This window comes from Dipodomys spectabilis, unplaced genomic scaffold (genome assembly GCF_019054845.1).
Source record: "Dipodomys spectabilis isolate Male_0828 unplaced genomic scaffold, ASM1905484v1 ptg000006l, whole genome shotgun sequence".
NCBI lineage: Eukaryota > Metazoa > Chordata > Mammalia > Rodentia > Heteromyidae > Dipodomys > Dipodomys spectabilis.
In genome coordinates this window covers 19,416,157-19,433,047 of record NW_024870683.1, presented here as the reverse complement: position 1 = coordinate 19,433,047, position 16,891 = coordinate 19,416,157, and the positions used below count along the sequence as shown (strand labels likewise).

The following is a 16,891-nucleotide window of genomic DNA, read 5'->3' as shown; positions in this document are numbered from 1 at the left end:
CTCAGACCTCAGCCTCCTAAGTAGTTAAGATTACAGGCATGAGCCACCAAAAGATTTAATATACACCCATATCCATATATATATATATATATATATATGCATACACATGTATGCATGTATTCATACATATATGTACACATAAACATATCTTACAAGCTTCTGGGGCTGCAGACTGCTCCTGCCAAGAGCATTGAACCAGAACAATCTGTTTCTCAGTCAATCAATATACACAAACATACATTCACTGCTAGCACACTTATCTTCCTACCAACTCCTGGACTGTCCTGGCTCAGATTACTGTGGGTGCTGTCACACAAGGCAGGGCTCTGGTTTTTCTTCCTGTGGTCAGAATTGGAACTAACCTCTCCATGCTCTCAATGCTAGCAGAAACAGGAGCCAGGAAAGATGGAAAAAACCTATGAAACTTCCACACGGGGGAGTCTCTTTTCAGGAGTATGGAAGGTTGGGGGTCCCTGAAGTCAAGTAACCAGACTGATGCAAGACCTGTAATGCAAGCCACATGACTGCTGCACCAAAAGTCTCCATCTTCTCTGGCAGGGGGCAGGTGCCCCAGGCTCCAGTTGCCTGGCTGCACCTATACATGCTGACCTTTGCTGGGTTATCAGTTAAAGTTTCAGATTTCATCCTGGGGAAGGGCCAGGGAGAGAGGCGGGTGATTTTGCTTAGCTGGGAACAGAAAAGATCTTTAAAACCTGCAACTGCCACAAACCTGGTCGGGTGGTCTTTGTCATCATCATGGGTGGTGCTGTTGGGGTCTTTATCTACGTGTTTTCCTCTTCCTGGTCCTCCTCCTCCTAGTTCTCCTTCTCCTCTTCCTTCTCCTCCTCCTCCTCCTCCTTTCCCCACCCCCTCCCGTTCTCTCCCCACCTCCTTCCTCCTTCTTCCTTCTCTGCTAGAGGCAGGCTCCTCCCCAAGCTTGTTAGTGTGGGTCACTCCCTATTATTAAAGCTGAATATGCCACTTCTGAAGACTTAAAACTTCTTTATTTCCTTGCGGGGGGGGGGGGGGGGTGATTGGTCATGGGTTTGAACTAAAGGCCGAGGGCTGTCCCTGAGCTCTTTAACTCAAGACTAGCACTCTACCACTTGAGCCACAGCACCACTTCCGGTTTTCTGGTGGTTTATTGGAGATAAGAATCTCATGGGCTTTTCCTGCCTGGGCTGGCTTTGAACTGCAATCCTCAGATCTCAGCTTCCTGAGTAGCTAGGATTACAGGCGTGAGACGCTGGTGCCCAGCAACTTAAAACTTTTTTCAATTTAAAAACACTCCATCTCAGAGTCAAGTCAAATCCACCAAGAGCTTCCCACCGCCCTCTCTCTTGTACCGTTTAGCTAGAGGAGATGGGGCATGGTCTTTTCCCTCAGTGCCTATTCTTGCTCCTCTGTGAAGGCAGGTAGCAGTCTGGTAGGAAGACTAGGAAGGACAAATAAACAATGAAACTCAGGTAGCCACACTCCAGAGTCTGAACTCTTCCTTACGTTCCTGCTTCTTTCTGACTTTCTCCTTTCTGTATTTCCATAGCTCGAAGCCCCCTTCAGACAGATGCATTCTGGTAGAAATGGCTAATAGAGACATTGGTGCTTTGATCTAGAGGCCAGGGAGAGCTGGAGAATATTTTCTAAATATTCCTTCCTAAAACCCAACCTTTCCCCAGCTTTGCAATGGTGGATAACCCTCCCTGCTCTTCACAAATATCCCTTTATGCCACTTCCTTATTGTTGAAAAAGATCTGAATCACTCACAGTGTCTCCAGTCTGACCCCAGATTCCTGGAAGCCTTCCACACAGGCGGTGACCATTCTCTTCCCACAGTGAATGAGCCATATGACTCCTCAGCACAGTAGGTTCAAGGGACTGCACGTGTCATTCGATTTCTTAGCCTTCGATTTGTGGCAATGATACCAAGTTTCCTCCTCCCCTTCCATTCAGAAAGAGGAGACACTCACCACGTATCATTAATGCTTTCATCTCTCTTTTGTCTGCTCCTTGATGAATCCATCACCTGGTTCTGTTGGCATCCACCCTGTGGGTTCCCTAAATCCAGGATCATAATCAAGACTTGGCAGTACACCAACCCCTCAGCCTTACCCTAAGTAATAGAAGGAGGAAAATAACAATTGTGGGAAAAGCTGTGGCTTCTGCCAACCCAACCTGAAGAGTCTTTAAAGGGAGCCTGAGCTGAGCTAGAAGTCAGTAGGAGGACTGGATCCAGATCAGGATCATTTCAACTCTTAGTGTTTCTGTTAAGCGCATCCCCTTTCTGGGCTGGGTAGACCTTGGTTTTCAGCATGGATTTTTCTTTTTTGAGGCATCCCAGGTGATTCTAATATCCTAGTGTGCTGACACCTACTGACTTAGGGCTACACTGATTACAAAAGAAGCACAAAGTTGCTCAGAAATGGAGGTCAAATATAGCACTTTCCAGAATCATCAATGTTCCCAGTCCTTTGGATCTTACACTTATTCTACTTGACTTTTTCTAGATGAGGAAGAAAAGATGCAGGAGGCTCTCCTGTGGGAAGCAGCTCCAAGTCTCCTTTTTATCACCACAGCTCTGTGAATGGAAAGATCAGGAAGGAATCGATCCAACATACAGGTCCTGACAGAGGTCCCTGACTGTATCCTTAGGCCCATCTCTGAGGACCTTCCTTTGGGATGTGGTAATCAAGGGAGGGAAACCAGGTGTCTGACCTTATCATGATGTGGAACCAGAAGTAGGTTGATAGCCACCTGTGTTGGAGATTTCTCCCAGGTGAGCATTGTTCTTGAATGAACTAGAAGAAGAATCAGGTTGCACTGAGAGATGACAAAGAGGAAGGTTTGGGTTAGGAAGGCCTAGACAGGGCTGTCCAAGAGACACCCAAAAACTCTCCCACTGAGCTATACCCCAAAGCCAGATTAGTTCTAAGCAGTCAGTGAGAGACTTAAGCTCTCTTTCCTGTTGTTCTGTCACCTTTAGACCCTTGCTGTTATGGACCTGGCCCAGCCTTAGGAAACGAAGATTCAGTAAATCCGTCTACTGAAAACATAGGTGGCTTCATTCCCTGGATCTCCAGTGACAGTGGGTTTTCCCCTTCAGGAACTAAGGCAGATAGCAGACCAAGATTAAGAAATAAAAGTTCAGCGGGACGCTGGTGGCTCACGCCTGTAATCCTAGCTACTCAGGAGGCTGGGATCTGAGGATCATGGTTCAAAGCCAGCATGGGCAGGGAAGTCCAAGGGACTCATCTCCAGTAAACCACTCAGAAAACTGGAAGTGGTGTTGTAGCTCAAGTGGTAGAGCGCTCGCCTTGAGCTGAAGAGCTGAGGGACAGCACCCAGGCCCAGAGTTCAAGCCCCATGACCACTCCCCACCCAAAGAAAAGCAGATTAAGGTTGAATATCATTCCCCTCTGTCCTCTGTTCTTTCCCATAGTTACAACAGTGCAGAATATGGCCAGATGAATAGTTATGATGAGAGATGGAGGACATGGCAGAACTGCCTCCTAGTCCTGGGAAGTGCTCTGGCTTAGCCAGAGACTCCTATATCTTACCACAAAGGAGAAGGCACTCTTCTTTATCCAATCCTAATCTCACTGACACAGCACACCTTCTGTATGTCACGGGAGTGGTGTTGGCATGCTTAACGGAGGCTCTTTGGGGACTATGAGTCCCACACGGACCACCACACCAAGGCAGAAATAAGCCATGTTCAGATGTCCCTTAGCCATGTTACCTGTGTCTCACTCTCCAGAGTACTTTCAGAATCATGAGGCTGCTTGTGTTTTCAGTATCTCTGGGTTGCAAGCTTTGCAATGTGACCTGAGGGAGGTCTCCATGGTTGCTCCATCTGTCTGCCCAGCTATTTAGTGTGGCTTCATCTTAATACTTCACTGGTGAGCTCTTGCTTATCTCCAGAGCTGCCTTAAGCTATGAAATACATGTACTACAGATAAGCAATGCTCTTTTTTTTTTTCTTTCTTTTTTTGTTGGTTGTGGGGCTTGAACTCTGGGCCTGGGCACTGTCCCTCGGCTTTTCAGCTTAAGGTGAGCGCTCAACCACTTGAACCACAGCACCACTTCTGGCTTTTTTTCTGTTTATGTGGTGCTGAGGAATCAAACCCAGGGCCTCATGCATGCGGAACAACACTCTACCACTGAGCCACCTTCCCAGCCCCAGCAATGCTCTTTAACTAGGGGTTCATGAGTGATTTTGAGATAGATGTTTAAAATAATTGGGTTCATGATATGCATCATGTTTTGGTAGGGCTTGGAATGGGAGGGATGAGGATATTAACATTTAAGCTACATTGACATTTCAGCTACATAGGTAGCTGAAGGGCACCTGGAATACTAGCTGCTGACAGAGCCCTACCACCACAAGTAAACTTTGGGCTTCTTAGAATTCAGGTATTTTCTATGTATCATGGTGGTTTGAGCCCTAGAAACAAAACATGTCCTTGTGCCTCAGCAATGGGAGACAAAGAAACCTGGGCTTGAAATTTCTCCAAAATTATTTTATTTTTTATCAGTTTTCTTTATTATTGTAATTTTTTAAAGGAGAAACAAAGTTTTTATATTAAGACACTGTTACAAGAGAGATATATTCTCATGGACTTATCTGCCCAGGCTGGCTTTGAATCATGATTCTTAGATCTCAGTTTCCTAAAGAGCTAGGATTATAGGTGTGAGCCATCCGCACTTGGTGCATGGTGGTTTTCCCCAGTCTGGAGATTCTGGTCTACTGTGAAAAGTGGGGAAAGTCTGGTGCCCCCAGAGGAAGGCTCATGACCATCAAATCTGCTTTTACTTTAGAGACCAGTGACACCTTGTGGCCACATTTCATACTTGCAGGCAAAGATGAATACCAAAAGTCATCTGAAAACATTAGAGAGGAGAATTCCATCCTTCCAGTGAGCAAGGAAGGTGTTTCTGTGAGCTTCTCGCTCACTTTGGGAAGTTACTTCTTAAGTTCCTCTTTGCAAGTTTCTGGTACCTTATGACTATCCAGTAATAAATTCTGAGACTGTTCTCGCTTTTACTAAATATCTTATCACTTGGCTCTCAAATCCAGAGAACATGCAATTAATTTTCTGGCTCCAATTTATACATAGAAAAAAGTGTGTGAATATCTAGGTTCAGACCTAAGCACTAGTACTTAAGGAGAAAGTACCTCCAGTGGATCCTAAGATACTGTGAAGCCAGGGTCAGGAACAACTGTACTGGAGGTAAGGGAGGGGGCTGTTTAAAGACTGCTGCATTAGAATCACCTGGGATAATTTTTTCAAACGAATGCCAGAGTCCCAGCCCAGACCACTAAATGTTTCAAAGCTCACCATGTGATTCTAACATGTGTTAAGAGTTGTAAAATGCTCCCCTGAGCCAACTCAGAATTACTTAGTTCACATCTCATCTCAAAATTACACAAGCCTGATATTCAAATAATGCTCACTGGAAGATGGAAGCCAATCAGTTGAGCAGCAAGACAGCAAAGAAATCAATTACAGTAAGCCAATCAGAAAATGCCAGGAATTTGCTTATATGGGGGATAGGTGGTCACTGACTAATAGGTTTGTGGCAAAAAAATAATGCATGATAGATGCTTTTGAGTTCTTATAATCTTAAGAGCAAAGATTCATTCTTTTTTTGGGGATTTATTATCATTGATTTGTTTGCTCTTGTGCAATTCCTGACTTTATGACACAATAGACAGGTAGGCCTCTCAATGATTAGTAAACACAGCATTGAAGGAAAACATCCTTCACCTGATTATTGCCAAAGACAAGACTCAACATGAAGTTAAACAGGGAGCTGAGCACAAGAGCTGGTTTCAGTTCAGACCCTGGCATCAAAACTTGGTTACTGAGGAGGGGGTATGTGGCTCAGTTTTAGAGTGCCTCATGTGTGAAGCCCTGAGTACTAGTCCCAGCACTACAAAACTTCCATTATTGTACACCATGAAAACTTCTTCCACTGGACACCAGTGGCTTAGCTACTCTTGACTAAAATCTGAGGATCATGGTTGTAAGTCAGCCCAAATGTCCGTGAGACTCTTATCTCTAATTAACCACCAAAAAGCCAGAAGTAGTGCTGTGCTTTAAGTGATAGAAACTAGCCTGCTAGCAAGATAGAAACTAGCTGCTCAGGGACAGTGCCAAGACCCAGAGTTTAAGAACCAGTACGTGTGTGCATGCATGCACATGCATGCACACACAATGCCTTCTTCCCATGGCCAAATAAATCCCTGATCATGCCCTATGCTTAACATCTGAACATATGTAGATACTGCTTTTTTTCTATTTTGCTCTTAATTTGCTTATTCCTTATCAAAAGGGCCTAACTGAAGAAGCTAGGTAGAGTCTAAGTGCTTCTTCACAACACCCACAGGGTAGTGGAGTATGTTCATCAATATTCAAAATACATGTGGCTTTTATAAACCATAAATCGGTTCCCTAGATTTAGTTTGTTTGTTTTGCAGTGGTGGAGATCAAATCCAAGGTCTCATGCATGAGCCTGCATGAGGTCGGTCAGCCAGTGAGCTGCCGTACTGTGCTGAATCCCCAGTGCACTTTCCCAGTTGTGAAACGTAAGTGGTTTGCTCAGATCTATTCCTTATGTTTCAGACCAGTGATTCCCAAAGTGAGGCCTTTATGTAAGCAGGGTAGCATCTCCGGGGAACTTGTTAGAAAATTCTCCAGCTGCTCTCCAGAGCAGACCTGCAGAGTAGACCTGCAGGCTTCATCTGTGTCTAAGAAGCATTCCAGGTAACATGGTGCCCCAAGCTCTTCATAGGTACAATGATGTTAGCAACCAGAGGCTACTAAAAGACAGAATGTTCTTGAAATGAGTGGGCAGAGACAAAACAATGGAAGGGAGATTTGTGAATTTTGTTTTCCAGTTGTTTCAAGTCTACCATTTGTGAACTTGAAAAATCTGAAGAACTCTCCCAACCAGGTTAGTCGACATGGAGATCACAGTACCTTGGCAGAATATCACCATCTGCACTGAGCGATTATGCTTCCTCCCAGAGATAACACCTGAATGCTCAGGCAACACTCAGAAATCATCCGTGTGGCATCTCCTCTAGGCATTTCCTAGATTTCAATCTTTCCAGCATGTAAAACAGCAAAAACCTTCGCAAGTCTCACTCCCAATTCCCCATTTATTCTCTGTGTCCCCAGCGTGAGTCTGAATTTGTGATAGGGAATGTGCAGAGAGGGATAATGGAGTTTCTCACAACTCAAGAATTCCATTGTGAATGGCCAATGCTTCCAACTAATCTTCCTGTTCTACCTGTTCCAAACCATCTCTTTGCCACAAACAAGAAGGAGGGGAAATAAATAGGCTCACGGCAGTAGACAGAGTACCCATCCACCTCCACTGATAACCTCCATCACAGGTCCGTGAGCCTGTTTGCTGTTAAAAGCCTGCTCAGTAAGAATCTTGAAAAGATCACCTCTGGCTGGACTGTCGTGGGCTTCTTGTGCCATCCCCTGTAGTGAACTCCTTCACAGTGGGGTTTTCACAGCCTGAGCATTCAGCACATCGATGTACACACTTTAACACTTAAGTAAGCCCATCAGATTCAGGACCCTGAGTCCATAGCCCACCACAGCAGCCCTGTCTCTGGCTCCTGACAGGCATCCAGAGAGTAAAGGCATGCTTCCTTCTTAGCCGACAGGCTGGAGGCCATGTGCGTGGGGAGGCCTCTTTCCCTCTCATGTTCTAGATGAAGCTGTGTAGCCTCTTTGGCCTCTTTCTGTAAACACTCACTCTGCTGCCTTTGTTTTCTGACTCACCCCACTGGCCTATCTCCCCTTCTTCCCCAGAGCTTTACTATGGGATAATTTAGATAATGATATGTCCTTTTCAAATGTAAGATTTTAATGATTTTTTTAAGTAAATTTGGAGTTGGACAATCATCACTGTGATTTTGTTGGCTTATATATTGTGTATGTTGGTTGTGGGGCTTGAACTCAGGGCTTGGGCATTGTCCCCAAGCTCTTTGGCTCAAGGTTAGTGCTCTACCACTTAGAACCACAGCATGCACCACTTCTGGTCTTTGAGTAGTTAATTGGAGATGAGAGTCTCACATGGACTTTCCTGCTTGGGCTGTCTTTGAACCTTGGTCCTCAGATGTCAGCCTCCTGAGTAGCTAGGATTTCATGTGTGAGCACTAGTGCCCAGCTAAGAAAATTATTTGATCACAGTCCTAGGTGGTGAAATTCTAAGTTTGGGACAGCAGCATGATCAGGTTCTGGTGTGTGTGCTGGCCCTTACTTGCATCTTCTTGGGTTGATGGATTGTCTTTGTTCTGTAAATGTGAAGAATACTCTGGTGTCTCTTACAAGAACATCTGTTATATTGGATTAGTGGTCCACTCTTCCTCCCCCCCCCCCCAACCCCCCCCCCCCCCTGGTCCTGGTGCTTGAACTCTGGACCTGGGCACTGTCTCTAAGCTTGTTTTTGCTCAAGGCTAGTGCTCTACCACTTGAGCCACAGCGCCACTTCTGGCTTTTTCTGTAAATGTAGTACTGAGGAATTGAACCCAGGGCTTCATGCATGCAAGGCAAGCACTCTTATGTCCTCATCCAACCATATTTACTTTCTTCAAGACTCTATCTACAAACACAGACACATAGGAAATTAAGTGTTGAGTCCCCCTCCCCCCGTGCCAACTCCCACCAAGCCACGGCACCCAGGGATATATCACAGTGCACAACAGGCTGTGTTCTTTGCCCTGTGAACATTCTGGTGTTTCAGCGATTGGAGCTGAAGGTAAAGGACTTCACACATTCATGACACTCAAAGCTTTTTTCCACTGTGAACTCACTGATGTGTAACAATGCTAGTTTTGTTATGCCTGAAGGATTTCCCACACTCAGTGGACTCAAGACTGTTCCAGTGTGAACTCTTTAGTGTATAACGAGGGTAGAGCTAGAGTGAAGGATTTCCATATGGGTGGGTGCCACAAAATTAATTGCATGTTCTCTGAACATGAGAGCCAAGCGATAAGATATGTAGTAAAAAGCAAGAACAATCTCCGAATTGGTTACTGGATAGCAGGAAAGTCCATGAGGCTCTTGACTCCAATTAACCACCAGAAAACCAGAAGAGGTGCTGTGGCTCAAAGTGGTAGAGAGCAAGAGCCCAGGGACAATGCCCAGGCCCCAGTTCAACGTTCCCTCCCCCCCCCCCCCCCCAATCCCATCAACACCCTCCTTGAGGTCGTTACTCACAGAAATGGAGGATAAAGGGTGAACAAATGCAGCAGTGGTACTGACTAGACAACATGTTGAAAATGAACTCTACAGCTTGTGGATGTGGACAGGAGGAAAAAAACCGTGAGAGAGGGAGGGAAGGGGAGATATTGTCCAAAAAGAAATGTATTCTTTACCTGACTTATGTAACTTAACTGTAACCCCTCTGCACATCACCTTTATAAAAGCAATAATTTTTATTTTTATTTTTTTGGTCGGTTGTGGGGCCTGAACTCTGGGCCTGGGCACTGTCCCTCAGCTCTTCAGCTCAAGGCTAGCGCTCTACCACTTGAGCCACAGCGCCACATCCGGCTTTTTTCTTTTTGCTTATGTGGTGCTGAGGAATCGAACCCAGGGCCTCAGGCATGCAAGGCAAGCGCTCTACCACTGAGCCACCTTCCCAGCCCCAAAGCAATAACTTTTAAAAAGAGTTAAGTCATTACTGAATAATTTTTCACATGTATCACACTGACTGTGATTTCCCACATTTGCTATTTACCCAAGACTTTCCTGAGGTGTACACTCTTGGATAGCCACTAAGGCTACAGCTTGTACTATACTAAAGGACTCCCTCCCCCCCCCCCCCCCCCCCCCCCCGCCAATGCACATGGAACATGGGTTTACTGAGAGTTTCTGGTGCCTATTGACAGTTGAAAGTTGTATTTTTCCCAATTGCACTGACTTATTTTACACTGGGAAAAGCTAGTGCACTCTCACCTGTGTTGCTTGCCTTCCTGACGCACATAAACTGCTGCTAGAGAAGTTCTGAGCCCACTACAAAGTCTTGGCCAGCCTTCTTGGAGGTAAAGGGCTCCCTGGATACCTGAAATTTGTTTTGGACACGAGACTCTGCCCACATTGCTTCTCGAGTGTATCTCTCCAACGTGTTGTTTTTGGCACTGATGAAGGTACGCCGTGAACTATGTTTTCCCTATGCCCCACCTAGTAGTTTCTACCTCCTGATGCTGGTTCTAGGCCAAGTTCAAATGCCTCTCAAGGCTGACGCTTCTATCTCACAGGGCTTGGCTTTCTGGAAAGGCCCTTTGGGAGCCCTTACCTGTGACACTCTATGTAGAACTGTTCCGCTGACAAGTTGTCTCACCCGCTGTTCCATGTCAACAACCTGGAAGGAAATGTCAAGGATGCACTAAGTACCAGGTTCTCTGGCATCACATCATGGTGTGGATGTTTTGGAGCCTCATCAGAAGACTCCGCTCCTTCCACAAATACACGGCCACCTTCCCAAAGGTCATGAGAACCTGAGCAGGGTCCCGTGAGTGCAGCTGGAGCCACTGGACTCTGAGGGGCAGGGCTGGGACCCAGGTACCAGGTCCTAACCTGGCACCGGTCACAGCATGGGTGTTATTGAGCCTCAGGCTCATCTCTTGCCCAGTCTGGCTTTGCTCCAGTCACCTTGTATCTTCGCTCTGCAACCCAGCACCTTTAACCTCACCATAACTTAATTTTAACACAGTTCCCTCAGCTAATTTGCAGTCACTTCCCATTCTCTTTGGGCAGTAGAGATGACTGCTGCTCACCATTTCATTTAGGAAATGACAAGAGGGGAAAAAAGTCTACCTAGGCTCAATAGAACTTTCTTTTTCTGAAAAATTTCAATTGGCAGTTGGTTGCATCCACAGATATGGGGACCCACAGATTCGGAGAGGGGGTTCAAAGATCACTGTCAACTGCATTCAGCCTCTCCAATTCAGAATTCTTTACCACCTAAGGACTGGAAGATGCCATTCATGACAGGGTACCATAGGACATCTTCGGTAGTTCAAGGAAATATGGTGGAAATCGGGGGGGGGGGGGGGGGAAACCTGGAGAATCACCAAGTAGAATCAGCAAGAAAGTATAGGAACCAAGGTTTGGGGCTGGAGACTGACAGAGAATGCGAAAGGAGAGGCAAAGACTGGGGAGTTTCCTGACGATTCTGTGTTATTTGTCCTTTAAAGTCTGAATACAGATCCTCAAAATGTAATAAAAAATAAAGCCAGGCACTGGTGGCTCACACCTGTAATCCTAGCTACTTAGGAGGCTGAGATATGAGGACTGCGGTTCAAAGCCAGCCTGATTGGAAGTGGTGCTGTGGCTCAAAGTCGTAGAGCACTAGCTTTGAGTGTAAAAGCTCAGGGGCAGCACCCAGGTACTGAGTTCAAGCCTCACAACTGACCAAACAAAAAACATATCAAGAGGCACTTGACTCATTTCTGATAGTCCCATCAGAAGTTTCTGGGTTGTCACGGCATATAGACACTGAGAACAGGATACTGGGATCAGTCTGCTACTCTCAGGATTGTTCTTTTGTTCCATGTGAGGAACTGCCACGATGGAGGGGTAGAAGCCATGGGTATGCCAGGCACAATGTGCCCAACCTTTCAACCGCCTCCCACAGTCAAACAAGCAGCCATCCTTTATTAAAAAAATGCAACACACACATCGGGTTTTAATGAGAAAATAACTGTATACTTGCATCGAATGCTTCACAATCACTATAAAACCAAAGCAGGATAATAATAACATTTAAGTGGTTAACATACACAGGAAAGCCAGATACAGATTATAATTTTTAAACACAGTATTGCTGCTTCCCCCTCCCCCACACCCTCCTCTAATTAATAATAATAATAAAAAGAAACAAAGAAAAAAACTCATGTGGGTAAAGAGCAACACAAGATCAAAATTGGCAGCTTACTGAATACTTAGAATTCAGGAAATTGGTTTTGAAACTAAAACTGGATATAGTCACCATCTCTAAACACTTAGGCTATTTTTTTTTTTCAATATATGCTTAAGTTAAGTTCATCCTTCAACTGGAAAAAAAATGTCTTTAGAGATAAGAGTCAACACTGTTTTAGTGTCCCTTGTTATGCTTTGTGTGGTGTGTGTGTGTGTGTGTGTGTGTGTGTGGGGTGTGTGTGTGTGTGGTGTGTGTGTGTGGTGTGGACACTGGTCTATATACTGCTTGTATGCCATGGCTGAGGGTAGGCAGCATGCATGGGTACACAGAGGCAAGGAAATTACATGTGCCATCCAAGTAGACCTCCTACCATGGACAGACCCCGTTTCCATAAGTTCTGCATGAGAAAGGCAAGGCCTGTCAGTACTTAGTCCACTTCAGAGGAAAGTGTACGTCTATAAATGCAGCAGCATGGGACACTTTCAGGAAGGTTTTTAATATCACTAAGAATCTAAACATCTGTTATCAATGTGTGCTGGTTGAGGGTGGACAGAGCTTCAGAGGCAAAGTTGTTCATGAGCCTCTTCCTCTTGGTTCAGAGGCAGGAATGACCTTCCACCAGGGTTCCTTGCGCTATGTTTAAAAGGTTACAGGGGCTCCTGCAGGATCCTAGAGCCTAGCACAGTGCTGTGTCCAAAGTGGCGGCCTGGTGTTTCTTGAATGAGTAAAACTCAAGAGCACAGAGAAAGTCTGGCATGCCCTAGGAAACTGTAATTTACAGGATTATCAGTGAGGTGGGTAAGGAAATTAGAAAGTAGTCCAAAGGCATGTAGGAGAACTCCAAAAGATGGTAGTAGAGGAACTCATAGTTAAAATTCACAGAAACCAAATTGATTTCCTCATCTATACCTGCAGTGTGGCCCAAAAGACTCGGGCTCTGAAACTGTTACTCCTTAAGGAAGACAATCCACTGCAGTCAAGTGTCCTTAATCATCTGCCTTACCAAGTGACTGCCTGAGTTTTGTGACCTAAGCTTTCCTCTTGGCTGTAAACTATCTTCTCCACAACCATGGCTTTCCCTCCCATGAGTTTATAGCCCCTTCCAAACAGAAACAAAACTCCATGCCTACAGTCCCAAGTAGATCCTTTCAGAAAACACGAAGCCTCCACACAAAGCAGCCCACAGAACCAGACTACTCTCTAGCCATCTAACAGGTGCTCTGTGCCTGGGGCTAGGATGCTGTTGCCTCCTCTGTTCTTATACTGATGTGTCTCTCTTGGGAACACCTCTCCTCATGAGGACCTCAGTCCAGACATCTGGAACCTTCAACTGGAAATTCATAGACAAAAATGGTCCTCCTTTCTCAGACACTCCGAGGAAGCAGGAGTTCCAATCTGCCTCCAGACAAGATGCCATTTTTTCTGGTAATGTTTGTCTCTAGAGCAGCCTCCACCACTAAAAAATGAATTCCTTACAGCAGGGAACTTATTTGCTTTGTGTCATCAATGGCTAATATTCTGTTGACTGTTCCACCTTCCACCTTCAGGCTGGAAGGATGATAAATCATCTAAAAATTGCCATGTGCTACTTTAGCTATCATCTGCAAAGTTTGGCTCTTCATTTCAGTCTCCCTGGACCATTTTAAAGGATTGTACAATCCCATCTTTTGATCTTGTGCCCACCACTCGTCTGCGAATACGCTTTCTCCCCCACCCGGTCAACACTCGTCTAATAAAAAAGCAACATAATGTGTATAGCACTACATATACGTTTTGTGGAATTGCAACTTATTTGAATAACATATTACAATTTATGACATACTATGAAAACAAATGAATTATAGTGAGGTCTAATTTAATTATTGCTTTTCTTAAACCATAGTTTTAAAACAAAGGAAAAATAATGAAGGCTTGTTAGGTATTTATTCCCCCTCGTGATCAGAAATAGAACATTTCTCATCCAGAAATTTAGGGCACCCAGTTAAGTGAACGCCCTTATAATATTGCTTTAAAAGACAGAACAAGTAAAGCTGGCATCCTCTCTAGTAGACTAAGCATGAATATAAAGCATGGAATAAATAGGATATGTTCCTAAATGTCAAGTTACAAAACTGCTCAAAACTCTGCAATTGTGACTCATGCAAATACCATGTTAGGTCAACTTAATATTATAAATACTGCATCAGCTCAGTGCCATTATATCCCTTTTCATAAAAAAGAAATTCTCACTTGCTCCTGAAGCTAGTAGACAGCTTTGGAGGAAATAACTGTACACCCCTATGTCACGATCAATCTGGAATTTTCACACACACACACACACACACACACACACACACACACACACACTCTTATTCTTGAACGCATGCCACACAAACACACAAAGGTGTACGTGTACACACACACACACACACACACACTCTTATTCTTGAATGCATTCCACACAAACACACAAAGGTGTACATGTACACACACACACACACACACACACACACACACACACACACACACACACACACACCATCTTTAGGATTTGTAGCTGATTCCAAGCCTGCACTTAAATTTCTATTCTATAGTTTTCTCTTTATCATTCTGAAAAAACACTGGTTGCTCAGCAAAAATAATCTTACTTTTTTATTTTCCTACTCTTTCCCCCTCCCTCCATTTTTCTCTCTCTACCTCCATGACATTTACATACTTCCTTTCTGATAGATCCCAAACAACTGATCCTTCCTCCCTACTACTTCTAAGGCCCACTTTACAATACAAAATAGCTATAAACACCTCTTTACTTCTGGCCATCTACCTCTCCAAGGCAGAGTTTCCCCCCTTTTTTTTCTTCAATTATTGCCACTCTAAAAATACCCCTGCTATCTTGAACCAAGCTGTTCAATGTGTATAGACTTTACCCATGTTTCTATTTCCCCCACCCCATCATAAAAATAGATGTTGCCCACTAAATATAGTTTTCCTATGAAGAAACAAAACTGTGGAAATGTGTTCTAAACTGCAGATCAGTCAATAGTAAATGCAGACACGAAAGATCCTAAAGCTAAAGTAATCCATTTGGTTTGGCTTTCTCTTCCACCTTTCTCAAACTCCTGGTATAAATTTTATGTACTGAAACCATTCATTGCTCCCAATTAGAAATAATTAAATGCAAGTTGAGATTGAATCATAACTGCCTCTTGGGCATGATGGAGAGAAACACATTTTATGGCTGCTGGAGAAAATGGAGTCAACCCAACACCTCTGGTGTCAAGAGCAAGGGTCAGAAAGAAACAGAGAAATGGCCTATACCATGTCGACTACACCAGCTGGGGACCTACTGTCCTCCTGGTGGCCTTTTGCCATTGTTCTCTGTCTTTACCCTGCCAGGCTGGTCTCGGTTCTGCCGGCAGCAATTAGATTGATTTGCTTGTGATGTCTCTGTCCTTTTGGATCAATTGTGGACGGGGCCCAATCCAGAGGTTTCTTCTTGAGTCACAAAGAAATCCTTTCTCTGCTGATTCCTAGGTCTCAAGAGTTTGATGGGTGGATTGACTTCCTTTTTGATGATTATTTTTTTCATTATTGTGTATTGCAGCTTCTGATCTACATAAGGATTGCTGAGTTTGTGTGCATTTTAATAAAGAGTCCATTAAAATGCTTTGATTTGATCATGTCTCGGTTTCTTGGTATCCCAAGCACCAAAGAAGTTTCCTGGGCTGAAAGTTTACTCGTTGTCCTCTTCCTCCTGGTTGGCATAGATCCCTGCCTCCCAGCGCAAGGCCAGAGCACTCTTTCTTCTATTAACCCGGGTGGCCTCAAGGACCTGAAAAGACAGAAGGGAAAAAACATTAGCATTCATGAATGTTAATTATACACACAGACAAATTTCCTTCCTGTTTCTTTTCTCTATTCTGGTACTGCTTACTAAGTGTGGGTGATGGGTAGAAGACAGACAGAAACAAAGGTGGCTGGAAGGTTCTGAGTATATATTAATCTCAAAGCTAAAATTAATTTACTATGTGATCCACAGATTCCAAAAGACATCTAATGTGTGCTCAGTAAATCTCTTTAAACTAGACTTGCTCTGCATCAGGTTTTTGTCTTGTTTTGATTTTTGCCATGATGCTGGGGACTAAACCCAAGGCTTTGTGCATATGAGGCAAGCACTCTACCATTGCACTTACCACACAGCCATACCAGCAGCCTAGCATCGAGTTTTTAGGTAGAGCAGATCCTTACATGTTGTTCAGTACAGTGCTATCCAATAGAAATGTATGTAATGATTTAACTGTTCTGTATCTGTGCCATCTAATATACAGTAGTTATTATTCATATGTTGCTACTGTGCATTGGAAATAGGGTCACTGACTATTACAAACTATAAAAGAAACGGCAGAAAGCAGTGCTTAATTATGGACCAGTGTGGATTTAATTCTCCAAGCTTTGTGGATTTATATAAACTATGGTCATATTTATATCACAAATCTACTTTACATAATTAAACATAAAGAGTTGTTTAGTGGGAAAAAGCTTTTCAGGTTATTTAAGAAGATAGGAATTTGATGTAATGATAGGGCCAAATACACTAATAAAAGAAATTAATAGCCAGTCGATGGTGGTTCATGCTTGTAATCCTAGCTACTCAGGAGGCTGAGATCTGAGAATTGTGGTTCAAAGATAGCCCAGGCAGTAAAGTCCATGAGACTATCTCCAGTTAATCACAGAAAAAGCCAGAAGTGGCATTGTAGCTCAAGTGGTAGAGTGCTGGCCTTGAGCAAAAGGAGCTCAGGGACAGCACTCAGGCCCAGAGTTCAAGCCCCAGGACTAGCAAAAAAAGAAAAGAAAGAAAAAGAAGAGAAAAGGAGGGAGGGGGAGAGAGAGAGACAGAGAGAGACAGAGAGACAGAGAGAAAGAGAGAGAGAGAAACAAGGAAGGAAGGAAGGAAGGAAGGAAGGAAGGA

General features: G+C 44.2%; 1 protein-coding gene across 1 annotated transcript in view; it reads right to left on the bottom strand.

Annotated features, from left to right (window-relative positions):
* Positions 1–14,779: 14,779 nt before the first annotated feature.
* Positions 14,780–16,891, bottom strand: part of Palm2akap2 (PALM2 and AKAP2 fusion) — a 295,986-nt gene continuing 293,874 nt past the window's right edge. The window contains exon 10 of the mRNA XM_042695250.1: positions 14,780–15,754. Coding sequence (XP_042551184.1) covers positions 15,656–15,754 — 99 coding nt within the window. The 3' untranslated portion in view covers positions 14,780–15,655. The remainder of the gene's footprint in view (positions 15,755–16,891) is intronic.